This window comes from Apiospora hydei (genome assembly GCF_038363865.1).
Source record: "Apiospora hydei strain CBS 114990 chromosome Unknown utg000009l_segment0_segment0, whole genome shotgun sequence".
Taxonomy (NCBI): domain Eukaryota; kingdom Fungi; phylum Ascomycota; class Sordariomycetes; order Amphisphaeriales; family Apiosporaceae; genus Apiospora; species Apiospora hydei.
In genome coordinates, this window is record NW_027117368.1 from 7,053,974 (window position 1) to 7,081,067 (window position 27,094).

General features: G+C 55.4%; 12 protein-coding genes across 12 annotated transcripts; 7 read left to right on the forward strand and 5 right to left on the reverse strand.

The window, feature by feature from the left end:
- Positions 1 to 265: 265 nt before the first annotated feature.
- Positions 266 to 1,900, forward strand: PG997_014035 (uncharacterized protein; the record flags this gene model as incomplete). The annotated part of the gene is made up of 1 exon (XM_066818349.1): positions 266 to 1,900. One exon carries the CDS (start codon positions 266 to 268, stop codon positions 1,898 to 1,900), a length of 1,635 nt encoding a protein of 544 aa, XP_066664041.1.
- Positions 1,901 to 2,291: 391 nt separating this feature from the next.
- On the forward strand, positions 2,292 to 2,528 carry PG997_014036 (uncharacterized protein; the record flags this gene model as incomplete). Its single annotated transcript, XM_066818350.1, has 1 exon — positions 2,292 to 2,528. The coding sequence occupies one exon, from the start codon at positions 2,292 to 2,294 to the stop codon at positions 2,526 to 2,528; it is 237 nt and encodes a 78-aa protein (XP_066664042.1).
- A 1,658-nt stretch (positions 2,529 to 4,186) lies between these two features.
- On the forward strand, positions 4,187 to 4,417 carry PG997_014037 (uncharacterized protein; the record flags this gene model as incomplete). The annotated part of the gene is made up of 1 exon (XM_066818351.1): positions 4,187 to 4,417. One exon carries the CDS (start codon positions 4,187 to 4,189, stop codon positions 4,415 to 4,417), a length of 231 nt encoding a protein of 76 aa, XP_066664043.1.
- Positions 4,418 to 6,198: 1,781 nt separating this feature from the next.
- On the forward strand, positions 6,199 to 8,453 carry PG997_014038 (uncharacterized protein; the record flags this gene model as incomplete). Its single annotated transcript, XM_066818352.1, has 2 exons — positions 6,199 to 6,408; positions 6,540 to 8,453. The coding sequence occupies 2 exons, from the start codon at positions 6,199 to 6,201 to the stop codon at positions 8,451 to 8,453; spliced, it is 2,124 nt and encodes a 707-aa protein (XP_066664044.1).
- Positions 8,454 to 10,275: 1,822 nt separating this feature from the next.
- PG997_014039 (uncharacterized protein) lies at positions 10,276 to 11,642 on the reverse strand (the record flags this gene model as incomplete). Its single annotated transcript, XM_066818353.1, has 2 exons — positions 10,276 to 11,493; positions 11,598 to 11,642. 2 exons carry the CDS (start codon positions 11,640 to 11,642, stop codon positions 10,276 to 10,278), a joined length of 1,263 nt encoding a protein of 420 aa, XP_066664045.1.
- Positions 11,643 to 13,993: 2,351 nt separating this feature from the next.
- Positions 13,994 to 14,325, reverse strand: PG997_014040 (uncharacterized protein; the record flags this gene model as incomplete). The annotated part of the gene is made up of 2 exons (XM_066818354.1): positions 13,994 to 14,246; positions 14,318 to 14,325. 2 exons carry the CDS (start codon positions 14,323 to 14,325, stop codon positions 13,994 to 13,996), a joined length of 261 nt encoding a protein of 86 aa, XP_066664046.1.
- Positions 14,326 to 14,814: 489 nt separating this feature from the next.
- On the forward strand, positions 14,815 to 15,231 carry PG997_014041 (uncharacterized protein; the record flags this gene model as incomplete). The annotated part of the gene is made up of 1 exon (XM_066818355.1): positions 14,815 to 15,231. The coding sequence occupies one exon, from the start codon at positions 14,815 to 14,817 to the stop codon at positions 15,229 to 15,231; it is 417 nt and encodes a 138-aa protein (XP_066664047.1).
- Positions 15,232 to 15,357: 126 nt separating this feature from the next.
- On the forward strand, positions 15,358 to 16,940 carry PG997_014042 (uncharacterized protein; the record flags this gene model as incomplete). Its single annotated transcript, XM_066818356.1, has 5 exons — positions 15,358 to 15,610; positions 15,667 to 15,823; positions 15,889 to 16,212; positions 16,289 to 16,318; positions 16,493 to 16,940. The coding sequence occupies 5 exons, from the start codon at positions 15,358 to 15,360 to the stop codon at positions 16,938 to 16,940; spliced, it is 1,212 nt and encodes a 403-aa protein (XP_066664048.1).
- Positions 16,941 to 17,310: 370 nt separating this feature from the next.
- Positions 17,311 to 19,354, reverse strand: PG997_014043 (uncharacterized protein; the record flags this gene model as incomplete). The annotated part of the gene is made up of 2 exons (XM_066818357.1): positions 17,311 to 18,986; positions 19,066 to 19,354. 2 exons carry the CDS (start codon positions 19,352 to 19,354, stop codon positions 17,311 to 17,313), a joined length of 1,965 nt encoding a protein of 654 aa, XP_066664049.1.
- Positions 19,355 to 21,593: 2,239 nt separating this feature from the next.
- Positions 21,594 to 22,235, reverse strand: PG997_014044 (uncharacterized protein; the record flags this gene model as incomplete). Its single annotated transcript, XM_066818358.1, has 1 exon — positions 21,594 to 22,235. The coding sequence occupies one exon, from the start codon at positions 22,233 to 22,235 to the stop codon at positions 21,594 to 21,596; it is 642 nt and encodes a 213-aa protein (XP_066664050.1).
- A 328-nt stretch (positions 22,236 to 22,563) lies between these two features.
- Positions 22,564 to 23,638, reverse strand: PG997_014045 (uncharacterized protein; the record flags this gene model as incomplete). The annotated part of the gene is made up of 2 exons (XM_066818359.1): positions 22,564 to 22,770; positions 22,793 to 23,638. The coding sequence occupies 2 exons, from the start codon at positions 23,636 to 23,638 to the stop codon at positions 22,564 to 22,566; spliced, it is 1,053 nt and encodes a 350-aa protein (XP_066664051.1).
- Positions 23,639 to 24,293: 655 nt separating this feature from the next.
- PG997_014046 (MFS general substrate transporter) lies at positions 24,294 to 26,615 on the forward strand (the record flags this gene model as incomplete). Its single annotated transcript, XM_066818360.1, has 10 exons — positions 24,294 to 24,496; positions 24,553 to 24,656; positions 24,779 to 25,002; positions 25,145 to 25,247; positions 25,313 to 25,353; positions 25,409 to 25,534; positions 25,598 to 25,712; positions 25,780 to 25,997; positions 26,057 to 26,169; positions 26,285 to 26,615. 10 exons carry the CDS (start codon positions 24,294 to 24,296, stop codon positions 26,613 to 26,615), a joined length of 1,578 nt encoding a protein of 525 aa, XP_066664052.1.
- Between the last annotated feature and the right edge of the window lie 479 nt (positions 26,616 to 27,094).

The following is a 27,094-nucleotide window of genomic DNA, read 5'->3' on the forward strand; positions in this document are numbered from 1 at the left end:
TCCGAAAGAGTCACGCCGTCTTTGGGGGTTTTTCCACCTTGGTGGGGAGGGGGCGCGCTGCACAAGCACCCGCGACCTGCCAGCTGCCGCGTATTCAGGTGCAGTTTTTCAGGTCTAGGTCCTGCAAATTCCATCCGCTACCCAATCTTCAAATTGATTGAGTGACCAATTTCCAACAGCTTCAACCACCCATCCCTCCTGGGCAACCACTTTTGATCTTAATGCCATTTTACTCATCCTTCTACTACTGCACAATCCACACACCATGTCGTCGGAATCTACTTTTCTTGGCCTTCCGCGCGAGATTAGAGACCTCATCTACCGCGAATACGTCACGCTCGAGCATGGCTACGTCTACAACCCCGCCACTAACCAGCTCAAAGCCGGAGGGCCAATCCACCAGCCCAACCTGATGGCTCTGCAGTCTTGCTGCAAACAATTCGCCCACGAGATGGACGGCCTGGCCCTCAGACACAACATTGTCAGGTTCTACACCATCTGCTCCATTGAGACCAAACACAGAGCCAACGCCCTGTTCTGTCTCATGAAAAACATGTATAGCACCGAGGCTGAGCTGCTCCACCAAGCCCGTGGCCGCATCTCCCCCGAAGCCAAGCAGCGGATGGCTTCCAGGTTTCCCCAGTTTCTGCATCTAATTGAGAGGTTCGATGTTCGCCCTATTGTCCAGGAACCTGACGATGGGTACGGCTGGACCATCGTCGCCCTTCCGTGGGAGGCTCTACGGTACATGGATACCAACCAATACGGCGAGGCTCTGTCAGTCTACCGCGATTTCGTCACCTACGCGTTGCAAAGCGTACTCGACACGAACCCTCCTGGCAACTTGGACCAAACATGGCTGTCTCGTGCAAGCCGGGTTCTTGGCATGTGCCACGAGCCGTGGCGCATCCCCGAAGACGATGACGATGTTGCCCGCCGACGGCAACTCCTTTACCGCGAGTTTCCGACCCCGTGGGACACAGGATTCTACTACAGGTTCTCGGTTGCCGCAGCGTGCATTCGGTTTCTTCGGTCGGTGCCCGACGTTAGATCTCACATGCGCCAGGTTGTTCTGGAGGAGGACCGTCCGTCGGTACCGTTTGCCGAGTGCCATGCGCAAGGTCTTCTACCATTCCTCCGCGAAACCCCTAAGATGCACGTGACGAGGCGTGTCAACCTGTGGAGGAACATACTTCAGTACACCGAAACCAATGACCCTGACAGAGCATGTGCTAGAAGTAGCCGTAGGCTTTTGTGCAAGATGCAAATCACGCCGGCGATTGCGCGTTGGGTGGTAGAGCACTTGGACCTTCCCGAGGAGTCATTTACGCTCATCCTCGATGGCGATCCTGTTCCTCAGTTGTCTGCTCAAATCTTCCACGAGTCAGTGAGCCGAGATCTTCAATGGTCCAGGGCCAGGGCCGAGGCCATTCTCCGGGGACTGGTGCCTGATGACGAGTTCAAAGACAATGACTATGACCAAGGCTGGCGAAGAGAATACCGACGTTTTCCGCAAGCCATGGCGGACATTATAGCTGGGCGAACCTCGCTCATTCGTTGCAACTTTCACCCTGGGTACTTGGGTGACCCTGAAGAGATCATCGAAATATGGCGTGGAATACCGAAAAGGGATCCCTTCCTCCCTGTCGATGATCCGATTTATTCGTGGCAATCTGAGTGGTATTCAGCTTGGGAAAAGGACACGGGCGATACCGATATCAGCCCTGAAGAAGCACGAATCTGGGGGTCCTACCCAATCTATTACCAGACGGTTGGCCCCCTGCCGGACTGGTCAGACCTGGCCATGGAAAACGGCAACAACTTGGACGATGGGTTTTTAAGCGCGAGCCCCAGTGGAGATGACTGGGATAGCCAGGACTGGACACTTGAGTTTGCTTAATGGCGGTATGCTTGGCCCGAGGACCAAAAGGCATTCAATCAAACGATGTGCCACCAGAATCCGGGCCGTCGGTGATGCGAGACTTGGCCCAAGAGACAGATTGGGCAAGGCAATCTTCATTTGGATTTGGTATTTATCATCTCATTTCAGCCTTCGGCAAATTATATATGCCATGACCGCATTTACTATCGCTATGGTGCGGGAGAAGCCCGTTCAACAGTGATGGCTTGTAACGTCCCTCTGGACACACGACCACTCGATTTGCGTGTCGTTATCCGTAGGTGTTTCCGTAGCTCGTAGCCCGCCGTCAAGAGACCGCCGGCCTTCCGACTACGCCAGTCCTGGCTTTTGTGAATGCCCGACTCCTCCCGGTCGGAAACGGTCCCCAGTCATGGGGGAGAGGGTCGGGGACTCGTGGGGTCCCCAGATCGCCCCCTTTTGCATCGGCATGGCTTTTCCCGTCTTCGCGACGAACCGAGGGCACTCCAACTCCCGTACGCCCGAGGCCGCAACGCGGCGCGAGTTCGCGGAGCGGGTAGCGGGGTCGTGGCCTATGTGCTGCGTCCGGACCGGGGGGACGGAGAGAACGGATTTGATGAAAGCCCCAGTGATGACTGGAATCGGGTAAGCAGCGCAGTTAGGGGGCTTTCTAATAAGTTCCGGTGCAGACTGCAGACCTGTCTGCGTCGGCGGGCGTGAGACGGTTCTGGGTTAGCCTGGCGACGGGGCGGGCTCGTTCTCTCTGATTCGGTCGTCGATGGGGGCAGTGGCGTCTGTCTGCTTTGGTGTGTGTTGCCCGCCCAAGTATGCGCCCATGGCGTGGTGCCGACTCGTGCTGTCGTGGGCTACCCCTGCTGGTTCGTTCCCCCTTGTCGAAGTGTTTGCCTCTGCTGTCGCCGAGGTGGTCGTCGTCCCGGGTCGCGGAGGGGAAGGAGTTGGCGGCGGGCGCGGTCTTGCGGATCAGCGAAGGGGGAGGGAGAGAGTGGGGGATCTTGGCGACGAAAGACGGACATGTGCGAATATGATTACGATATTCGCATGTCTTATTATTGTGCACGCATTTCCTCTCCCTCTCGTCGTCCTTATTGTCCTGGCGTTCCGGGATTTCAAAGGATCGCCGGCCACCCAGGGTCGACACGTGAGCAGTAGCTTACACAACACGCAGCCCTCAAACTCGAAGTATGGTTAGGCGGATGGACACTTGGTCCACCGCCGTCGCTGAATCAAGACAGATCGAATCCGGCGATGGTCCATGTTTGGGTGATGCAACTCGCTGAAACTTGACAAGGTTGATATGCTTCTTTTTAAGGGTGCACCCCCAAGTGGGCCAGCTGAATGCAGGTTCGCTAGCAAGCTACCATGCATGTACTTAAGGTTGCTTTTTTTTTCATCTCGTGGCCGACATGGGGCTGGCAATCAAAGTCCCACCACGCGCCCCCATCGAGCTCGTCGAGATTTGCAGATATGCATAAGCGGCGGTGGGTTTTGGGGTAGCGAAGCTGCGGAGGATGGCTCTGTCATTTCGACTGTCCAGAGGTGCGCCAGCTCCATGAGGGTAATTAAATCAAGATGGCCTGCCCGGAATCGCAAGACGGATCAATCCCGCAACCTGCCTGTTCCAGCCGCTGTCAACAAACGAATCTAGTAAATACCACTTCATTTTCTTCTTTTTGTCCCTTGGCAACCGTGACCCGTGCGCGAAACGTCGCAGTCGTTGGTTGCTTTGGCTATTGAGACCCAGCAGGTTGGCAACAAAGCCCGGCCAATGAGAGTGGGGGCCGCCCCTGAAACCCGTCTCATCTAGTATCTTAGCCTACCCAACTCGGGAGTAGGTAGGGGCGGGCTAATCCTACCTAACCCGCCTGCCAACTTCCACCATCCATCCGGTCTTTTCGCTGTCTGCAACCGCGTCCCTTGGCGACGACTGACAGGAGCCGACGCCGCCAATCAGAGCTCGCGGTGGGCTGCTGGTCCCCTTACCCATCCCAGGAGCTTCGGGGTCATCCCTGCCCGGACACGACCCCGTGTAGTATTGGCTGCAAGATCGCGCGAGACCCAGGCGCTGCGGTGCGCGCGTGACCTCTGTATAAAGACCTCGGGCTGCCGCCTTCGAACTACCCGAAATTCTGGATGAAGCATTCCATTCTCTCAGCACAGCTTATTCGACATAAGTTTAATAATACTTTCCAGGGCCGGCCTCTTTCCCCATTCACCAGTACCATCCTCGTCAACCAGCCACTTCAACTCTTTAATCATCAAACATTCAAAAACCAGATAACCTCCAAAATGCAATTCACCCTCCTCCCCGCCCTCGTCGTCGCCCTGGCCGGCCTCGCCAGCGCCGCCTCGGCCGTCGAGGACCAGGGGCGCCGCCGGCCTCGCGCGCCGCCAGTCCAACGCCAACCGGCCCGTGCCGTCGGGCTCCTGCTGCGTCGCCAACACGAGCCTCAAGCAGGACTTCTGCACCGTCAACGGCCAGCAGGGCAAGTGCGTGCCCTCGGGCAGCGCCAACTGTAAGCACCCGCCCCCATGCGTGATCCAAAACACCTCCTCCCTCTCTAGATGAAGGTACGAGACTGACACACGGCGACAGGCGGCGACCGCTTGACTTGCGTCGCCACCAAGAACCTCGTGTGCGACCCCAACCGCACCGAGCGTGGCCGCGAGTTCTGCCGCGAGAAGTAGGGAGGGACTCTATGATAGAGGGATGTAATGATTCTTGGTTGGAAGGGTATTCGCCGGCAACAACTGCCGCTGGCTATGGTTGTTTCAGTTTGGATACGCCTGGTATTGAACCGCAATACTCGAAGCGGTGGACCGTACAGTTAACTAATAATGGACGTGTGTGCACCCTGGAAATACTTGCATGTGTTTTGCTTGTTTATATTGAGACCTCCGTGAAGCAAAAGTTTTATGAGAGGACATATAAATCTGACTTTCTGAATGAATGTATGCATCCAGGAAGGATTGTGTCACGCAAAAGAACATATAAGGAAATATATGAATCTTCATCAGCACCTGAGGCTGCTGAAAGGTTTCACCCGTGTCATTGTTGGCAAGCCACGACACTCGTGGTCTCCCCCTGATACCTCATACCAGCCCGTCCACACTCTTTACTTTCGTGGTCGTGCCCACCGTCTAGTCTTCCCAGTCCCACCACGGCAATACCCAGAAGGACGCAGTGCGTTACACTCGCTTATCAGACCTCCTCCAAAACGGCGGATCGCACGGCTTCAGATTGAGAGCTCACATGCGCGGCGGATGTATGCGGCGTCTGGGCCAGGTCTTTTGATCTTGATAGAGCGCCCAGAGTAGTAAAGGCGGTACCATGTATTTGATGTGCGCATGTTGTTACAGGCGAAATCATGAGGAAGCTTACCAGGTGATGGGTACTGCATGAATCTTTCAATCCCACTCCAAGGGGTTTGGACTCTTATCTTGTCTACTTTCTTACCGTGGTAAGTGTTATGTAATATTAACGATTACATGATACCTGGCTATTCTCTTAGCTTTGTACTTAGTGAAATTAGCATACTGCGGAGGGTTCCTATATATATCGAGCCCTTCCTTTTGAGATACAATAGATGCACAGTTGACGTGGGCGTGGAAAACAGATACCTGAACAGTCTGTTGGCCTGGTTAACATGTGTATTCTTTGGCCATTGGCTCATGCCTATCGTTCATATGATGTTGCAATGAATTTATGCTTATATGGCACATGCATTGGCCACTCCCTATGCTTCAATGAATCGCACTGCCGGAGTCTTGTACTCGGAGCTGCGGCATCATCGGTTTGATACCCTGAAGCATATGCTGACTTGGGCCCATTTGTTGCAATGTCGCATTTGAATGCACAGAAGAGCTTGGCCATTGGTGTTTCGACAGGCTGATTGAATGCAATATTGTCATGGGAAAGATGAAATTAAAGCACAACGCCTACAACCAGATGCACGCATGCATGACAGACGAGGCAGAAAAAGGAAGCAAGTATGGCGTCATGACGTGGGAAGTTGTTTCAAGGTTTAATCCCGTGGGCCCGCGCGTTCTGCCCGGGCAGGATTCCAATCAAACTACCGGCGGGGTCACAGGAAAAACATCTCACCCCCATCGGGCACCAAGGAACAACCTCGTCGGCCTGAATTTCCCCATCCACACACGGCCGGTCAGTCAGTACGCGCGTGGCGGGATGCCTGCTTTCTCCCTCCATTCCTCTCGCCAGCAACCCAATTAGTCCAATCAATCCCACGCCACCGATATACTGTTGCTTTCTTCCCCGACCCCCGCAGGTGCTGACGACGATGGCGTCTCCGGCCGACAGCGACAGGAGCCAGCAGGAGGAGATGCTCCGAGAACAGATCAGCCGGTCGCTGGTGGAGCAGCTGAGGAACTCCAACTTCGACTGGACCGCCCTCCAGAGCCTGCAGAACCCCGTCTTGAGGATCGAAGCATGCCTCGAGGAGCGTCCCACCCACCTGATCCGCCAATCAACGCCGGGCATGGTGGTTTCGGTAGCACATCCCCGATCCCTCTCCCATTTGAGCTGTCATTTTCTTTTGTTCTTTTTCTTCTTGTTTGCGGAATGAAAAACCGACCTTGCAATCAAACGTCATAAGTACTAATCAAGCACACCCCCACGCAGCACTTTGTGGACCTGTCCGGCATCGCCAGCATCCAACCGCCCTCGCCCGTGACCACCACGGCGGCCGCCACGCCCAACAACGCCCTAAGCAGCCATCCGGCCTCGCCCAGCTTCGAGAAGCCCGGCGTCATTCTGCCCTCGGCGGCACACCATGAAGCCCACCGCCGCTTGGATACCCCGACGCAAGCGGAGCATGCGGCGGCCGCCGCGACGACGACGGTCTCCGAAGAGCCGTCCACGGCGGGCAACTCGCGCAACGCGAGCCCGGAGCCCTCGCCCGAGAGCAACCAGCGGAAGGACCTGAGCGGGCTGCGGCCCGCGAAAGTGAACGCGGCGTCTGTCGAGGCCGAGGCGGACAGCCAGCGGCAGATCCACAGCGGCGACAAGTTCCCGAAGCGCCGCAAGCTCAAGCCGGTCGGGCACTTCCTCAAGCCCTCGACCCTGGACAAGCTCATCGGCGGCATATGGGAGCAGATCCACGGCGACATCGACCTGAGCCCGCGGCACCTGCAGGGCCCCTGGCAGATCGAGGGCCACGACGGCCAACCCAGCAACCAGCTGACCGTCATGCCCAGCCAGCCAGGGCCGCCCCATGGCGACGTGAGCCGCTCCTCCGCCGCCGAAGCCGCCGCCGCCCCCACTACCGCCCCCAACCGCCCGGCCGACGGCACCTTCAGCCAGAGCAACGCCTTCTGCCGGCAGGTGACGCAGGCGAGCCGCGCCTGCCGCGCCCTCGAGGTCATCGTGCAGGCGCGCTGGGTCGAGCACTTCGAGGAGTACGTCGACGCCTGCACGGCCGCGCGCCCGGCCGCCTCGCGCACCAAGCACAACAAGGCCGCCATCCTGCGCGCCTGCGCCGACTTCGGCTGGTCCGAGAAGGAGCTCCGCAACAAGATGTACATCTGGCGCGGCTACAAGGAGATCAAGGACGCCGGCGGCTGGACCACGCTCATCTTCTCGGGCATGGGCATCTACCGCTTCTGCAAGTATCGTATTGGGTTTGACCACGACAGCCTCGCCCGGCTGCGCAGCTTGCGGCCCGCGCTCGAGGTCGCGGCGGATACGCTGCACCCGCACTGGCGGCAGCTGCTCGTCGTCGTGGGCGAGTCGCCGGAGCGTGTTTACCAGGGTCACCCTCACGACTGGGTCGTGGCCCTCGACGGCTCCAGTCCCGTCCCGCTGCGCAACACGTACCTGCAGTGGGACCCGGACTTCGCCTACCGCCAGATCGACGAGTCCGTCATCGACCACGCCGCGTGGGGCTGCGACGACCCGCGCTGGCAGCCGCCGACGGGCGCGGCGGCGGCGATGATGCGGCAAGGCGGGGAAAGCGAAGCCCTGCCCACCTGCGAGACGTGCGGGAAGGAGCAGTCCGACGACCCGAACCGGAACGCGTGCTACTGCTTCCCCACCTTGTTCGGCTGCGCCAAGACGAATCCGAGCCCCGTGCTCGTGTTCCGGACCCCTGATGGTCGCAATAACGGTCTACTGGCCCTGTGCGCCTTCGAGCGCGGCGCGCCCGTGGGCGAGTTCGTCGGGCTCGTGACGCGGGGCTACCAAGACGTCGACGTCTTCGAGAGCTGCCTAACAACACCGTCGTCCGCGACTTCCCACTCAGCCGGCGGCGGCTCATCGTCCTCCGGGGGGTCTGGGGGTGCGGGGAGGACGGAGAAGTACCAGATCTGGCAGGGGCGGCAGGGCAACTTCACGCGGTTCGTGAATCATAGCTGCAATGCCAACGCGCAGTACCACCGCTTCGCGTGGATGAACACGCAGCGCGTCATCCTCGTGAGCAAGGGCATCGAGGCCGGCGCCGAGGTCACGGTCGACTACGGGGACAAGTACTGGAAGGGGCTGGATAAGCGGTGCTTGTGCGGGGAGAGCTGTTGTCGGTATCGGCGGACGAACAGGTAAATAAACAATATAAAAAACAGGGGGAAGAAAAAGTGTGGTTGGCTCGATGGAGGGAGGAAGGTAAGGCAAAATTGTATGTAGACGAGGAAAAGGAACCATGTACAAGTAATAAAAAAGAACGACGCGAGCAGGATTCGAACCTGCGCTCCCGAAGGAAATAGATATCTGGAATCATCGTTTGGGTGATTCAAGTCTATCGCATTAGACCACTCTGCCATGGGCCCTTGAAAGGGCTTAGCTCTTGGGGAGCTAGGAGAGATGCTGATAATGCCATTGTTGGCCTTTAAGTAGTCATCTACAAACTCATCAATCATTGTTCGTACAAAACGTAAGCTTCTTTGTGCTGTGAGAGAAAAGGGCAACCAGTGGAAACCCTTCTGTAGCATCCTTGGATGTTTGTCCAAACCCAACTTCTTTAAGGCATATCCCAACCAATATACGGTTTGCTACGCCGTAATGCGGAAAACACGACAAACCGATAACAATGGAAATATTAGGCGGCCACTATGTGTTTAAAGCCACCCGATTCTCGGGAGAACATATATATTATCTGTCCACCCGAATAAATCTACTGAACCACGGACGAGCTAGACCATAAGGATCAAACCACTACCTCCCACCGCCAGCACTTACAAAACCCAATAGCTCGTCGACGACTGGCTGACGGAGTCTTCGTCAAAGAAACACAGTCAACAAATGGTAGAAAGGAAGAGGATGGAACCGAAATTTGATACATATGCCTACGCCTCAGATACACACCTGGGCACCATGTGTGTGTCCGAGGACAAGGGAAAGAGACCGAAATCTCCCCGCGAAGAAAAGACCAAAAAGGACGTGAATCGAATGGCGAAGAAGAAACCCGCCACTCCCAGCTCCGCGTCCACCAAGAATCAGGGGAGCAAGGAGTCCTCTGCAACTCTGAGTTACCATCGGTAGAGGTGTTGCCGCTACGATCCCCGGTATAAAGGGGGGATGGTTATGAAAACACCAGACTTGCCCAACTACAACCGCAAGCAGTTGGACGGGGCGCTTGGAGACCACGACCTGTAGCGGGCCATTTACGGGATACTTTGGGGTACATTGCTTGCAAAAGTCTCTTATCAAGTGCGTTCCTTGAGCCTCAATGGGCATTCCTGGGCGGCTTAGTTCTAGAAATAATATACTTTTCCCAGTCCTAGATCACTATGGCATCACCTTCTTTTGACAGTATGAGTGACCGGTGACTTGGTCATCATCTTGGATAGTATGGAGGTTTATGTAAAAAGACAATACAAGCTAGTATGAGAAAGACACCAGGCGAGAACCCGCACGACGCAACCGCTATGAACCACATTGGGCAGGCTATTATTCGATGACGCCAGATCAGGCAGATTACACGGCAATCAAGTGTCCATTCATAAGTTACTCCTTTCTCGGGGGCAAGGTGAGCAGTGTAGCCATCACACGTCTGATGCCAAAGACAGATTGCAAATCTGTCATTATTGGCTAGATATGTGACATGCCAAGTTCTCGGTAAACGTAGCGATGACCCATCGCGCCATTCTCGTAGCTTGAAGCATCACCTACCAATGTAATGTAGTTATTACTTGTATGAACTGAATAGAACGACAGTGCTGAATCCCGATCCCGAATCCAGTCCCCTCAAACGCCGTAATGATCTATACAATGCTTTCCAAACACGTACGCCTTATCGCTTCCCGGAACGACGCACTAGATTACTTCATCCCGCCCAACTCTATGTCCTCACGAGCTCGGAGCTTTTTGCTTGTTCCTTTCCCTTTGGAGGTATGTTATCGTCTGGATGTATGATGCGTTTCGTTTATCAATTCGCAACCTTGTCGCTGTTCTTTCCCACAGTGCTTGGGCTGTCGAGCGGCAGATCCTCGTCGCGCAGTAATCGGTTGCCTTCTGCGTCCTCATCCTCGCTCATCAAACCCTCCAGCTCAAACTCTTGGGCGTCGCGAACGGGCACGTGTCCATTCGGGCCGGTCCCCATGCGACCGTTTGCCAGATCCTTCTTCGCCATGGCAGGGTTCGCGTTTTGGTCGTACAAGTTGATGAGCATCATGGAGAAGAGGAAGACTAGGAACGCGATCGAGTACAAGATGAGGATGTAGGCAACATGATCCATGCCGGAATTCTCAATCAGCTCCATCTGCTCTTCGGTGGCGGCCATGAAGAGGGTTCCGGAGGCGTACAGAAGGAACACGGAGATGTACTCGAAGTTGCGAGGTGGGCGACCGTCTTCGGGCACTCCGTCTGGGGACACGAACGACACGTCGATAATACGAGTGGCACCAGCCGCCATGAGGGTGTAACCAAATATCTTGTGAACCTGAGAGCTGACCATCTTGTGCTGAGGATGCGAACTCATGGCCCATCCGGTGATGAGCAGAACGAACCCGGGAATGAAGTTGCGCTGCGGGCGGCCAGTGCGATCCTTAGAGAGCCAGATGCCAGCCAGGCCAGCACACCACCAAATGACCCCCATGGTTGTGTGTTGCCAGTCATTCTCAACCCATGCACCTCCCCACCGATGCTCGGTGAAGGTGTTGACGCATCCCCATCCAGCAATCATGGCCGAGTCGAAGAATTCCTGGGAGCGGCCGGTACGACGTAGCCAGGCTTGGCCCACCAAGAGCACGATGGCGGACAATATACCGTAGGCAATGAAAGAGCTACCCATGATGAAGTGGGCCAAGCACTGGCCAAGATGGTCACCGTGGCAGAAGCCCAGTGTCGCAATCCCACCGAACACCATTTGGGTCCAGGCGAGAACCGGCATGGCCTTTCCGAGGATGCTATGTCCCAGCTTCACGTAACGCCGCATCTTGCCGTGAAATCCCTTCTCGAGATGCAGCTTCAGGTATATTCCCATCACGACCTGGCCGAGGAGCATGAACATCAAGGGCGTGGCGAATATGGAATGGATGTTGGACCCGAACTCGCGACCGCCGTGCATATGGCCGAGGAAGTATCCGAGTAGCGCGAGGACACCGCCGAGGGATTGTACGGGGACGTGCCATCGACTTTTAACGATCTGTGGGGATTGGCGCGAGCGTTAGCAAAGTAGACCCATACGACCGATCCAATAGCTGGGGAAGTAGAAAACGTTGGAGGAGAGGAAGTGTAGAGATAACGTACGCCGAGGACCATGCCAGCTGGGAAGATGACGCCCCAGGCGACCATCTGAATGAAGATGTGAATCCATAATATTGTGTCCTGCATCGCCTGTCAGCATTCAAGTTCGAGTACTAGTAACCACGTCGCCTGTCCTGTAACCGCTAGAGCCGGGCGCGCCAATGCTGGGCGGGTTGTAATTGATTGATCTGCAGTTGGATTGCGACCGATTGAATTGATTTGGAGGGGGTTTGCACATACAATAGGGTCGTCCGAGATGGTTTGCCCTTCGGGGATGTTGGAGGAACTGTGGTCGTGTCCCAGCGCCATTGGAGCAGTTGCGAGGCCAAGCGATAGCAATAAGCTTAAACTCGGTATTGTAGATGGGACGTGAGAAAGGGAAAGTCGGCCCATGGCTGGGCAGGATATGGACGCCATCGTATGACGCCGACCTTTTTTCCCCAGAGCTGGGGTACCACGCCGGTTAGGGTCTGGAGCGTACAGCGGCCAAGAAAGTTGTCTGTTCGTGGTGCGCGATGGGACGCTGGCCCCCGGTGTTTCGTCGTTGCAGTGTTGCGGGGCGTGCTGGGGTGTCGCAGTCGCCTGTGAGTGGTTGGAGGCAATGCCGGCGAAACGCTCCTGGAAAGCCACTGGTAGCTTCGTCGCAGGTGGTTTGAGAGATCGTGGAATCGTGGAGACGAGAGCTCGGATGCGTCTGGAGTTGGCGATAGCAACAGCAAGAAAAAGCAGGAAGTAAGAAAGAAGACACGGAGAGGTAAGCAGGCAGGTTGAGGAATTGATTGACGACGTAAGACAGCATAACGTGGACAGACGGCTGCTGCTGACAGCAACTCCAACCCGAAATCCGAAATGACCGCCATCTTTTGCAAGCTGCAGGTGCTCAATGGCGTATTTGGGGAAACCCAACCAACTGGAGAGAGCCACTAACGAAGCCCCAGTCTGATCCAGTCTGACCCGCCCCTCCCGTAGGATCGAATCGCCGAGGCCTGATTGGACGCGCCAAATCAGCGCCAAAGGAAGCAAGCAGCTTGCACTTGGAATGCCTGACCCCGCGTACGTCGGCTTCAGTTGCTGCTCACCTACATGTACCGCTGCGCCAATCCAGTCGCGAAAAACAGAATCCTGCTCACACAATCTCGAGCAGCTCGTTTCTTTTGCTGTCTACGAATGTCAGAATCAAGACATTGTTTTATCGGATAGCAACTTTGCAACGTTCGGTGCTGGCATGTCTTGTTGTTGGAGGTGCGCCCTCGATCCGGAAGCTTCGGATATACTAACTCTGAGAAGGCTTGGAAGGGATCCTGATGGTTTGGGGCTGGCTCGGTCTGCAACGCCCCAATTGATGAAAAGGGGACGCGTATTTCGCTAACCGAGTCGTCCAATGTTGACTACCAACTGTGCCTGCCCTATATGAAGGGCATGTCTAAAAGACATATTCTTCAGATGCTGAATCACTTCTCAAAATAGATGAGCGAGTGAGTTAAGGTCGCCTGTGGTATTTAAATCTGCTTGTCAAACAGGCCCGCAAATTTCCAACGAACAGACATCCACAGCAAAAGAACTATTCGATCCACCCAAGAAGCCGTCGAGAGCGGCCCGATGATAGAAGTGCCTTTTCCCCGACTCAAACCAGTCAGTACAGTACATAGCGTACAGACGAGATCGCCGGAGGTCTTGGCATCCCAACACGGCTCCGGTGCCTGTCGGACAGATGTCATTCTCTTGGCGATTAAGTGCTTTGGCATAACCGGTGCACCCTGGCCACTGGCCAGTAGTGGTTTTACCCCTTTTTGGAACCCTTTTGTCGGAACGAGCTTCTTCACTTGTTGTTCGTGAACGGAAGTGGAGAATATCCGCGTGGCGCTCAGGCCCGACAAGGCCTGGCCCCTCGCCTGGGTGCCCTGTGTCCTGAAAGTTCAGGTAGCCTGTTTCAAACGCCCCTTCAAACAAGGGCCGGATTCACAGATGTAAGCTACCCGGCGTATCGTATCGTGGACAGGAGGCCTACTCTACTACAATGCTCTCTCCCGCTTCTCGAATGGAGCATTCTAGAGAAGTGCCTTGGACTATCCCCGTGGCTCGACCAGCGCGAGAATTAAGCGAGAAAGCGATTGATTCCTGGACGCCCTGCCTTGCCGACGCGCGGTATGGGACCTGACACAACATCGTATCGTCGAGAAGCTGTCCTCAGAAGCGCATAAGCATGTTGAACGTGATTAAGGATCGGTAATTGCGCCGCGGACGCAGGCGCGAGATACTCCGTTTTCCAGGACCGTTGGATTGGCAGAGATGAAAGATTCATGCCGATTACTTCTCCACTAGCACACAGCTACTTCCCGGCTGGTAAGATCGTCCTTCTATAAAAACGTCGCTCGCCCATAGGACCAAAACTACCAACCCTAAGCGGTCCATTGACGGGTCTGTCTACCACTGTTGCACAGCGTCCCTCCGCATGACCGCCACCGGCCAAATCTGCCCGTCGCGGCGGAGCAGGCGCGCCCAGGTGCGGGTTTCCCGTAGCGCAGGCCCGTCCGACACGCGAGCAGCAGCGGCGCGAAAGCGGCCGTGACGAAGTGCGTCCCCGTCACGTTCGTGTCGTACGTCTGGTTCCAGCCCGCGCGCTCCGTCAGTTGGACGACCCGAGGTCGGCCACTGTGCTGATAATTAGCAGACACTCAGGTCTCTCACGCCTCACCTATGCCTTCCCGTTGACTCCGACAGACTTCAACATAGGCACGGGTAGTGTCTATGTTTTCTGAACAGCTATTGACGTGTCCATACGAGGGGGAGCAAGGCACCACTGCATGTATCGTCATCGGCTGCAGACGTCGTAAAGGGTGGGCCAATCAGCGCGACGGTTTCGGTCGGTCTATCGAGCCATAAAAAAAGCAAAATAAAATCCGGTTACAGCGCATAGTGGTCACCGGAATCTTTGTTCGGATCTTACCTCCGTCGTATCTGCACAGATCGTAGGCGCTAGAAAAAGAAAAGTGTGGGGGTTTGTTTGGTAGCCGAGGCTTGTCGTACGGGTGCTTCTGTGAGTATTTAGAGTATTGTTATACGGCGAATATCCGCAGAATCCCTCTTGCAAACCTCTACGCACATTACTTTGTCAGGTGGCGGAGGTGTATCGATATAACCGGATCTGAAGGTTGTGAGATAGCTAAGTAACTAAACCATCTATCGCTTTGGCTGATCTATTATGCCCATATCCGCGAAAATGGCGAAGAGGTCGTCAACGTCCACAAAGCAGAGCCAGACCATGGGACTGCCCATAGCCCTCGTCTTGCTCAGCGGAGCAGCCTACTTTACCCTCACATGGGACCCGACCTCCGCCAGTAGTGCCGCCGGCCTGCTGGGCATCCTGTGCCACCAAGCCGTCCTCCGGCCGTACGAGGTCGACAGCCGGGGCTGGGAGATGCTGCTCATCTACCTGGCGGTCAACGGGGGCTTGGTGACGGGCTGCGTCTTGACCAGCACGTGCGGTCTCCTCGACGCCATCCTGCTCGCCTGCCGGTCCGGCTGCGTCTTTCTGGCGGGCTTGTACGGCAGCATGCTGGTGTACCGAGCATTCTTCCATCGTATCGGCCATTTCCCCGGGCCGTTTGCGGCGCGGTTGTCCAACCTGTATCAGTAGGTCACTCACTTGCCTAGATATACTATCACCTGCCCCCTTTTCCTATTCTAGGTTTCTCCCTCCAGCTTTGAACCGGGTGACTGACGATCCGGGCATCAAAGTATGAGCGTCATGGCCGGGACAGGCATGCAGTACCACCTTCACATCCCAAAACTGCAAGAGGAATACGGAGATTTCATTCGCACCGGCCCTCGCGAAATAACGGTAATCCGCGCATCGGCCGTCGATCTCATCTACGGGCCCTCGTCGAAATGCACCAAGGCCACGTGGTACGACCAAAACTCGGGCGATCCTAACAAGGTCGGGATAGAGAACGTTCGGGATAAGGAAAAACACCGGATTCGGCGCCGAGCTTGGGATAGAGGAATGGGCCTGAGAGGTAAACCTTGCAATCCATTGGCGATGAGTATTGATCTGATCCTCTCACAACGACAGCGCTATCGACGTACGAGTCTCGTATCAAAAACAAGGTGGATAGCCTCATGTTACGATTCGGCGCGGGTGAGCCTGTCGATGTCACCCAGGATGTCATTTTCTATGCCTGGGACGTCATGGGCGACATTGCCTTCTCGGTGGACTTCCAAATGCTCCAGTATATCTATTGCACTACCCCATTGGGCGGTTATAACGAAACGGCCGGCTAACCAACTACCGCAGCACCGGCGTAGAGCATCCGGCCGTCGACGGACTGCACTGGGCCATGGCCACGGCTGGCCTGGTGACCAACTTTCCCTGGCTCATGAACATGCTGCGGGTTATACCGGGAGCCACGGGGCGATTCCAGAAGTTCGCCGACTGGTGTTACGAGCAGGTCGACCTCAAGCGCGACGCGCTAGCGCGGGAGAAAGCAGAGGGCAGGGCGCAGGAGCCGCGAGATGTCATGTCCTGGATCATCAAGGCCCAACAGGATGGAGACCGCTCTGCGCCCCCGACCGAGTCCGCCATCCGGGAAGATGCCCGGACCTTGATTTCTGCCGGCAGGTTAGATGATACCCTAGCATACCTACTCATTGGAAAGAGTCATCCGCAGAGAAACCGAGCTGACACGGACCATTAGTGACACTGTCGCCATCGCGTTTACCAACTTGTAAGCTTTACTATCCACTTACATCTACACCGCTGTATCTGCAATCTACAAAACCCTGACCGTTTTGCAGTCTTTATTCCATGGCCAAGAACCCCTCCGTTTACCGAAAGTTGCAGCGACTGCTGGATGCCGAGTTTAATCACGAAAGCCTCGAAAATTGGAGTTACGAGAAAGCCAAAAGATCCCCTACATAGACCACTTGATCCACGAAACCCTGCGTCTCCGCCCGCCCGCCCCCATGGGCTTCCTGCGCGAGACGCCGCCGGCGGGCCTGCAGGTGGACGACGTCTTCATCCCCGGCGGCGTCAACGTCAACGTGCCGACCTGGACGATCCAGCGGGACGAGCGGTACTTTTCCCGGGCCCTGGACTTCGTCCCCGAGCGCTGGGAGGCGCCGTCGGCGGAGTCGGCGACGGCCTACCTGGCCTTCCAGCGGGGGCCGTTTCAGTGCTCCGGCAAGGCCGTGGCCATGATGCAGATGCGCATGCTCGTCAGCTGCGTCGCGTTGCGGTACAACCTGGCCTTTGCGCCCGGCGAGGATGGGGAGGAGTTTTGGAAGGGCGCCAAAGAGACAATGACTTTATGGTTGCCCCCGTTGAGAATGGTGTTTGAGCCTAGATAAACTTGTGTTTTGATAGAAGCTGGCTTTTAGCTTTCATATCAGATAACCCCTTTATATCTACTATAAAGGTGGAAACGAAACATAAATGTACGATAACATTCACGTCGCTGATTAAGTGAAGTCCATATCCGGCAACAAAGTATCCCAATCCAAATCTAATTCATAACCCCCCAACCCCAACCCCTGCCCGTCCCCCTCCCCATCCGCGGCAGCCCACACCGCCCCCTCATCCGCATCGTCAACCGACATCGAAGTCCTACTACCCCCTCCTTCCCCCATCCTCCGACAAAGCAGCCCAAAACAGTGCTCCAAACTATCCCGCGCCGCCCGCGCTACCCTTGCCTCGACCGCCTCGCCCCCGCCCTCCTCCTCAAGGGCCTCGACCTGCGCCAGGATCATGCACAGAAACATATACCCCTTGACATTCGTCTCCCCCAACCGGACACGCTCCTCCGAAAGCGCAACAAGATCGCGCACCGCCTGCTTCGCCGGCGCGCGGTGCGGCGCGTGGCGCGCCAGCGTGCCGTCGAGCCGCTGCTCCTGGACGCGCGTCAGCAGGTCCAACGTGAGGGCGGTGATGGCGTTGCGGACGCCGGCGCGGAACAGGCCGCCGCCCAGGGCGGTCAGCCTCGCGAAGAAGTAGCGGGAGTCGTCGGCGGGGGAGCATCGGGGAACTTTGTACGTCATCGGGCTGCTGCTGCTGCGTCAGGGCGATGGCGGTGTCGGTGCTCAGCTTGAGGGAGTAGTAGTACATCGGGTTGGTGCGGGCCTGGTTGCTGAAGGGGTAGTGCAGGGGGATCATGAAGCGGCGGATCAGGTAATCGAGCAGGGTCTTGTGGAACGTGGTGGCCCCGTGGTGGTCTTTCATGGCAGAGTGGGCAGTGCGGACGGCGTCGATCAGCTGGGCGCTGAGTTCTAAGGCTTGCTGGTAGCTGAGATCGGAGTGCAGACCGTGTAGTTGTTGGACAATGCGCAGACGTATTGGAAGTGCCTCTTGTAGAGCGAGCTGAACGAAGGTCGATGTGAAAACGTCTCTGGGGTGAGGCTGGACCACCGTAGTGGACTCGTCCAGCTCGTCATCGTTGATATTGGCAGGCGGCTCAGCGTCGAAATCATCCATATAGATCCGTGGCGGCATCGCCGAGTCCAGGGCAGCTTGGACAGCGAAGTCGAGAATGGTGGCCCAGAGCCTCCGACGTATTTCGGCCTCCAGACATGGGATGTCTAGCAGAAGGTGCTTGGGGTCTCGGTGCAAGCCCAACTGCATGGCTGCGTGTATGAGATACCCCATGGTTACCCATACCGTGTCTCCTCCAATAGAAAAGATCTGTCTCGCCAGTATGGTTAGGCACTGTATCTGAAGCCCCGTGATACCGATACGGTCCTTTTCAAGCGGACCGGCCAGCCAGGTCTCGGCATCGAATATGCACTGGTGGGCCAATTCCGAGTTTCTAAGGGTAGCCTCCGTTGAATCGTGACCATAGAGACTGGATCCGATGCTCATGACCAACAGCACCTTGAGGCGGAAATCGGGCGGAGCGCCCTCGGGACTATCCCAGAATGTGCGGTAGTCCTTCCAGAACGAGGGGATATGGAGGATGCGGTGTGTTGACTCGAAGGCGGCAAAGTACAGATTGACCATGATGTCGGTTGTCTCTCGGGTGGGGAGCGGAAGACCAGACCCAGGGAAAGTAAGGCCTCGAGTGGGTCTGCGCGTCTTGAGCTCCTTTGCTATACTTTTGCATTGCTTGAGGAAGCCTGCCGCTTGCGAAACCGATTGCGCAACCTCAGGCTGTCGGAATAAACGATTTCCACTCTCTCTGCCAGTCATCTCGCTGAAGCAGGCAATGATGGCACCGAATTCCTGTGCAGTGCCTGTTTTGCGACTTTTGCCCTGGTCTCTCGACTTGTTCGCAATAACCTGCCATTCCTGAGTTACTCCGTCCGTTGGGGGTGGAATACGCTTATCGCTGTTTGTTCCAGAACTCGATCCGACATGCTCCTCGAGATGTCGAAGCCGTCGCAGGACATCGTTTCCATTCGAACCTGCTTCCGGGTCATACGCCGAGTATCTCGGTTGAGCAACGTTACTCCCAGGATCAAGGGGAGGCGGGAGTTGGGATACCACGAGCTTGTCCCGACTCAACTACGCTGTCATTAGCGCCCTCCTCCTGTAGCACAGGGGCCGCTTGATCCCGATCGGCCGGTGGTGCAGCCGCTGATTGTGGTACATGGGGTTGGTAAGTACACCTCCTCTGATGGTGCACACAATGTGCACACGGGTTCTTGTGATCACAGCGGATCTTGCGTCGCCGACACTCGCGGCATGACAATATCGGCCGACCGCGATGCCGCAGCGACTGTCGCCCCTCTGGCGGCGCGTGGGGCTCGGGCTGGGCCGGGATATTCTCCATTGACACCGGATAATAGCTTGACTTCGACAGGAGGCTAACTGTTGACTGAAGACTGGTCGGCCGTGTGCTTCTGGGTACAACTGGGTGGAAGAACGGAATGCAAGAGGAAGGGGCCAGAGATGGACGAATCTTTGGCGGTAGTCGGGACTAGAGTGGTTGCAATTACCCGAAGCCCCACTAGTCTCGGCCGACGTCTGAATTGTCCGAAGCTATTTTGCCGACTTACCTAAATAACCAAGGCATCGGCAAGGCCATAATCTGACGCCATACTATTGAGCTCTTTCATTATGTCAGCAAACGCAATTCTAACGATCGTTTAGTCAAAGAAGCGAGACTTGCGGCATCGACTGGAAGTTCCGCGTCACTGGACTCCTCACTGGCCAAAGCCAGGTCTAGGCAGAAGTCCTAAGAGGTGGATTATGCACGGTTTATGAGACATGGCCCTTTGGTTAGGATTACTGTGGTATCATTAGAAGCTTGCAGGTATTCTTTAGTTCGTACAGCTTGCTTTACTGTTAGTTATTGCAGTCCTCGGGTCTCACGCGCCGTTGCTATCCGTGGTTCCTTTTACTTTCACCGAGTACCGCGCCAGACGTCCAAGTGGAAGTAAACGACTCATAATGAGCAGGATGATACTAAAGGTAACTAAATGGGATCTTTATTATATATCCCGAACGCTGAACAGAGAAGAATATCCCAACGGCCTCGGAGTTTCAGCAGCAACAGCAGGCTATCTGCTTAAACGTCTATACGTATATATCTGATTTGAGATATCACCGGAGAGCTGCTGACTAGACAACATGCAGCTCAATTTCAAATCAAGAAAAAGCAGTCTTTCAAATCAAGGCCACGTCAGACCGGCCCATGATTCCACTTTGGGCCTTGACAAGAGGGAAACAGTTCGCGCGAGTGCCAATGGGCGACGGAAGTTTGCTCATGGACACAACCACGAGAGCAACAAAATTAACTAACAACACAACCAGAAGCCCATACCGCCAAAGATAGAGGCCTCCAGATTTATTTACGTAAATGTAATCTAATGGCTGAATAAGGCCCTTAGGAGCTGCCATGATTATGACGGACTTGTCGTCACGCGGCTTTGGGCTGAGAATAGGGGCTCGATTGAATGGACGCGCGTTTTAGGGCGCAACTGGGCATTGACAACGACCATCAATGTTAGGAAACACACGAAATCTGTATTTAGTATTGGCTTGACTATTAAAAGGATATTGCACGAAGGGATATGTAAGGAAGGTTGGAACACAGCTCGAAAACGGCAGGGACCGGTACTTCATAATCAGCTCCAGTCAGCCTCGAGACATGAAACAAACAAATGACCTGCAGGGCAAATAGTGCTAGAGTCAGCTGACATTAAACGAACCGGGAAACAATTTGGGGATGCCCAGCTGGTCGCAGTCTAGGCCTTTCCTTGCTCAGGGCGAGGTAAGCTGAGCTCACTCAGCCTTCCCCATCTTTGCATCTTGCTTTGCCGCTCGGGTGGGCATCCCTTGCGCCGGCAAGTCGGAAAGGCGAGGATGGAAACACGTCTTTCCGTGTGGCTCAGAGCTGTGAGGTGGCCGCCAACGCCAACACACGTAGCCATTGCCCCGGGATCTGTCGTACGGTTACCAATGTCAGCACTAGCGCATTCCGGAGACTTTTAAGAATAAACGGGAGCCAATCACGTCAAGCCTGCCAAGTCCCGGGTTTTTATTTTAGGAAGGCTAATTACTGATCGCTTATTTTTAGCGGTACAACACCACAAGATGTTGGCGATGAAGCAACAGCAGGCGTGTTGGCGCTTGGTGCGTTTCCAACCCAACTGTAGACCACTTTCGGGAGGGTCAGTCTTGAAGATGAGAATAGGCAACACGATAATAATAGTTGGTCTGAATAGGACATGGAAAAGGATGGATATAAAATCGTCGGATTCGTCTCTGTAGATGACCCCTACTTTCCACCATCATCAGCATCAACATCATTTTCGAGACAGATTCTTTCCTACTTCTCCTTTTCCAAGTATTTCTTATTAGCCTTTTGAAATTCCACTCTCTCCTTTCGCTCAAGAACTCCAGAACTCCAGTCCACTAAGTCAAAATGCACTTCCCCACCTCCCTCCCTCGGCCTCCTCGCCGCCACCACCAGCGCCCTCGCCGCGGCCGACGCCAACACCAACAGCAACGCCAACACCGTGACCGTCACGCTGCGGGGCGCCAGTGAGCTCGCCACGCAGACCCAGCTAGGCAAGAACGAGCAGAAGCGGCCCGTCGGGGCCGGGTCCGACTTCACCTCGGTCGAGCTCGCGGCGCACAACCTCCAGAACGACAAGGGCCAGGACCTGCGCTGCCGCCTCTTCGACGCCCGCGGCCGGCCCGTCACCGTCACCCGCGGCGCCAACGTCGACACCACCTTCAGCGACGCCGGCAAGGGCGAGTGGACGTTCAAGAGCGCCACGAAAGTCAGCAAGGTGCAGTGCAGCACCAAGTTCGTAGCCGCGCCCGCCAAGCGGGATGTGGAGATCGAGACGCGCGCCAACGGTCCTCTCCGCGTTACCTTGAGCGGGCCCTCTGAGCTCGCTACCCAGACCGGGATCGGCGAGAAGGACGCCAAGTCGCCCGTCGGGTCCAAGGGCCCCTACAACCAGGTCACGCTCAATGTCGGTTCTGGCAGAAAGGAGGCTCGCTGCCAGCTGATCGACACCCAGAACAAGGTCATCACCCTCGTCCGCGGCGCCAATGTGGATGTTACCTTCGGTGATGGCGGCAAGGGCCCCTGGAAGGCTCAGAACGGCAAGAACTTCAATGTCAAGCAGATCAAGTGCGACCCCAGCTTCAAGAGCCGCAACTAAGCAGCAAACGGCTGCATTGACTAGATTGGGCATGGTTTGGGTGTGGTAGCATTCAGCGGAGGGTGTCAACGGAGGATAAAAGGGAGAAGGGCAAGGTGCATGATCGGCTTGGTTGCATGTCTTGGAATGGGTTACATGGGTCGGGGTGCCTTCGATGGGTTCGGTCTGATTTACCTTTCATTTTGCCCCTTTCTTATGAACTATATAGTCGTCCACTCGCTCTTACACATATCCATCAATCAGAATTGCTTATTTTCGACTCGGATCAAAAGGATGACTTCGGGTTGGCCAGTCGGTGAGATAGATCTTCCCGGGCTGGAACAAGACTAGTAAAATATGGTATTGTCAGGTCTGAAAGTATCTAATCATTCAATGTTCGATTGAACTGGGCCATGGCATTTTCATTCACCGGAGTAAGCGGCTCCCCAATACCCTCCCCCGTCTCCCCAACGACAGCCAAAATATTCTTCATCGCACTCAGCTCAAAGTTGATCCGCGTATCCAACGCCCCACCACCAATGTGCGTTGTCAGCGTCACGTTCTCCATATCTGCCAGCTCCCCGCGAGACTTGTGGCTCGTGGTAGTGCACGTCTAGAGCGGCAGCGGCCAAGCTCCCGCTCCGTAGCGCCGCAATGAGCGCCTCCTCGTTGACGACGGGCCCGCGGGCCGTGTTGACCAGCCGGGCTCCGGGCTTCATGGCAGCGAAGGCGAAGGCGTCCATTAGACCCCGTGTCTCTGAGGTGAGGGGTGTGTGTAGGCTCACGCAGTCTGCGACGGCGAGTAACCCGTGTAGAGTCGGGTGGAAGACGGCGCCGAGCTCTCGCTCGACCTCGGGCGGGCTCCGAACTACGTCGTGATAATGGATTTCCATACCCAAGGCCGCGCGTGCTTTCTGCGCCAGCCGCTTGCTGATACGGCCCAGGCCAACAAGCCCCAAGATGTGCCCGCGGGGGTTGGCCGAGATAGTGGCGATGAGCCGATGCGCCTCGTTGAACCTCTCCGGATCGCACGTGCGCGCCGCGAGCTGGGACCGCGTAAAGTTGCGGAACACAGACAGGATCATGTAAAGGCCCGTGTCGGAGACGGCCTCGTCGCTGGCGCCGGCCCCGTTGGCGTACCAGATCCCGCGTCTACCCAGGGCCTCGACGTCGGCCCAGTTATACCCCGCGCCCGCCGAGGCGAAGATACGGACCGAGGCCGGGAGGAGGGCGATGAGCTCCTCGTCCCACTGGCCCATCTCGCCGCCTGTCTGGAAGTGCGGGCGGAATATGGCGCTGAAATCGCCGAATTTCTTGTCTTTCAGTGCTTGCGTGAAAGTGAGGCGGTCTGGGCAGTCGTTCCGCACCACTTGAAACCGTTTGCAGAACTCGTTGGTGTAGAAATCATGATTGTACTTGATCGGATCGCCGATATGCAGGACTATTGGTTTGGCCATGGGTTGCAACGGCTTGGTGGCAACTTTCAAGCCAAGCAAGCACCGTGAGTGGCACGTTGACAGGTTGTAATGTAGTGATTTGGATTTGCGAGACACTGATATGCCCTCTCCTTGGTATAAAATCTAATCGACTCGTTTATACCATGATTCTAGGCGGTCTTGTAATATCTACAACTGCTGGGCCTCGGTTGTGATTTCGGCGAGAAAGCCGATCCTGCTTCCACCCCTGACATGTACTCCAACATACCCAGCACCCGCGCAACCGTTATGGCAACTATTACCGGCGGACGCAGCAACGCGGGGAAGCAATGATGATGCTACAACTCTGCGGGGCCCCGCAATCTCCTTGCCATAATACTGGTCACTGCGGGGGAAATACTACATCACTATCCCCCCTTAACATAGAGTAAGACGGCAGTCGCCCTACTCGCCGAAAGGGATTTGCTTCCATTGGTCCGTGGACGGGTCGCTTGTCAGAAGGGCTTAGGGAGAGAAAATGGGAGGGCGAAATATATAGCCAATGATTTACGCGCCTGTGGCTTATCTGTTGGTGAAACATTTGTCCACGCCTGTTAAGTCGAGCTCATTTTAACACCCTCCCCCTTTACATTGGCACTCAAGCATTGGGAGAACACAGCAACGAGTCAGACACGACATGACAGACAATATCAAACGTCCGGAGGCGGTGGCCGAGCACTTGGACAAGCGACAACATCTACTTCCTGATAAGCTCCCTCTTCCCGTCGAGCTTGCCCACCTCTCCAGTGATGAGCAACACCACTTGGACCGACACCTTACGAAGACCCTAGACATGACGCTCATGCCGGTTGTGTTTATTTTGTTTCTATTGAATATATTGTACGTCTTAGAGTCACAGTAGAAAGACCATGCTGAGCTAACACATACCTGGGCAGAGATCGCAACAACATTGCTTCAGCCAAGATATCCGGCCTTACAACGACGCTTGGGATCACCAACTCCGAGTACAACACCTGTCTGCTCATGTTCTATATCGGATGTGAGTAAAGCCTGGCGCGGGCGTTTTAGACGCCAAGAGTGACTTTGTCGTGTGTGATACTGACCACGGGAATAGACTGCATCACACAGGTCAGCAAGCCAGCTGCTATAGAACATGATGAGATCTTGACATATATCAACGGAAACAGGTCCCGTCCAACATGATCATTGGAAAAGTCCGACCATCCCTCTATATCTGTCTGATGACATCACTCTGGGGCATTCTGAGCATGTCGCAGGGTTTTACCAAGACCTTCAGTCAGCTGGCCGCGGTTAGGTTTATCCTTGGCCTGGTGGAAGCTCCGTTCATACCAGCGGTCTTTGTTCTGGGTATGTCTGGCGGAAGAGTATTTGTCTCATGCCTGCCCCATTTCAGATTGACGTGATACTGTCGCTTACTGACATCAAGTAGTATGATCCCCACGAGCGATATAACTCGAACAATTAAAACTGCCGCAGGTCACCACCGCATTCTAACAGCCATAGTAGATGGGTTGTTGGTATACGCGTGCCGAACTGCCACCCCGAATCGCGATCCTGTACGGCGGCAACATGATCGCCACCGCATTCAGCGGACTCATCGCAGCTGGAAGTAAGGCTTCTGAAAAGGGCCATGGACTTTTATTAGAACGCCATTTCACTGACTCTACTTGATAGTCACAAGTCGCATGGATGGCGCCGCCGGAAGGCCCGCATGGGTATGCAATGCCTTCACACTATCAAATTCATGTTTTTCCTAACTTTTCTCAATAGGAATGGCTCTTCATTATCGAGGGCTCTCTAACAGTCGTAATCGCCATCCTACTGCTGCCCTTGCTCACCGACTATCCTCTCCAGTCGAAACACTTGTTTTTATCTCGCGAACTTCAATTATATGCAGTAAGGTTCAACTCTCTTCTCTCGTGTTCCTTCATGTCACGTTTACTGATACCAAGACGCAAGGAATACCGGGTACGCAAAGAGAATGCCGGCATCGTGGACGAGGACCCGGAGTCCATCTGGCGGGGGTTGAGACAAGCTCTCGTTGATCCGAAGCTGTACATGTTCGTGGTCATGCGTAAGTCAATATATCGTAATGATCTACGGTCAATCTTTGGTATTGTGCTGATCCACAAACCCGACAGAGATGGCTCTCATCACCGCACAGTCCTTCAGCATCTTCTTCCCCTCCATTGTTGGGACTCTCGGTTACGACCGCGAGAAGACGCTCCTTCTGACCTCTCCGCCTTATTTCTTCGCCTTCTTTGTATCTCTCGCCGTCTCGTTTCACGCGGCTCATGCGCACGAAAGAGGCTACCACATTGCAGTGCCCATGCTCTTCGCCTTGCTCGGCAACCTTTTGGTGAGGCACTCGCTGACCTCATCATCTTTACCCTCTGCCATGATATTGACCTTGCCTAGGCCATGTTCGTCCCTTCCACAGGTGGGCGGTACTTCTCCATGTTCCTGATGACGGCGGGGTCATACAGCCCATACAACCTGGTCATGTCATGGGTGAGCGCCTCACTGCCGCGGTAAGCCTGGAAACCACTATCCATTGCCTTCTTTGGGTCACTCCTTTCGAAGTCCACCGCACTGGTGATATCTCTTTGGTGTTTTATACTTGCTAACACCGAGGATCGGCGACAGACCCCGAGCCAAGCGCGCAGCGGCGCTGGCCATCGTCAACTTCATGTCCGCCGGCGTCTCCCACTTCTACACGTCCTACATGTTCCCCGACAGCCAGAAGCCGCGCTACTATGCCGGAGGCGCCGTCATGTCAGGGGCCTGCCTGGTGTGCGCTCCTACCGCCTGGGTAATAAAGCGACATCTCCGCCAGCAGAACGCCCGGTTCGACAAGGAGGAAGAGAAGGCCAGCAGGGGTGGAGTCCGCGGCGGGACCGTAGCCTATGATCGCATTCAAGGGTCCGGGGTGGGACGTAGCGGCGATGCGGTGGTTGCGTTTCGATATGTTCACTAGGAAGGCACAGCCCCGCCGAACCAGTGGTGGCTATTTCCAAGTTAATTCTGAGCAAACTACCTGTACCTAATTTGTTATACCTACCGTGACACCAGATAAGAACCAAATCGATCTGAGGTATAGTCCCGCACTACGGTATATGTGAGGGCTATTTGATGACGTTTCCAATTAACACTGAAGCTGGTATCACGACACCAGCATGTAATCACGGAAGCGTCATCTTTGGTTTCGATGCTTCCGACAGGACCAGAGCCAACGACGCCTGACACAGTGTCCTACGACCAGTTGAAGTCTTCCAAGTCCAGTACTGGGTCGTCAAAAGAGAATGCGTCCGGGAAATGCTGCGCTGGTAACCCTGATGCATGGTCATTGTTGGTTGAACTAGCATCCGTATCCATCATCACCATGTCCATAGGATCAATTGAGTTCATAGATTGAGGTGCCATCTGCCCAGTGCCGTCCAAGTTCTGGGAAGATGG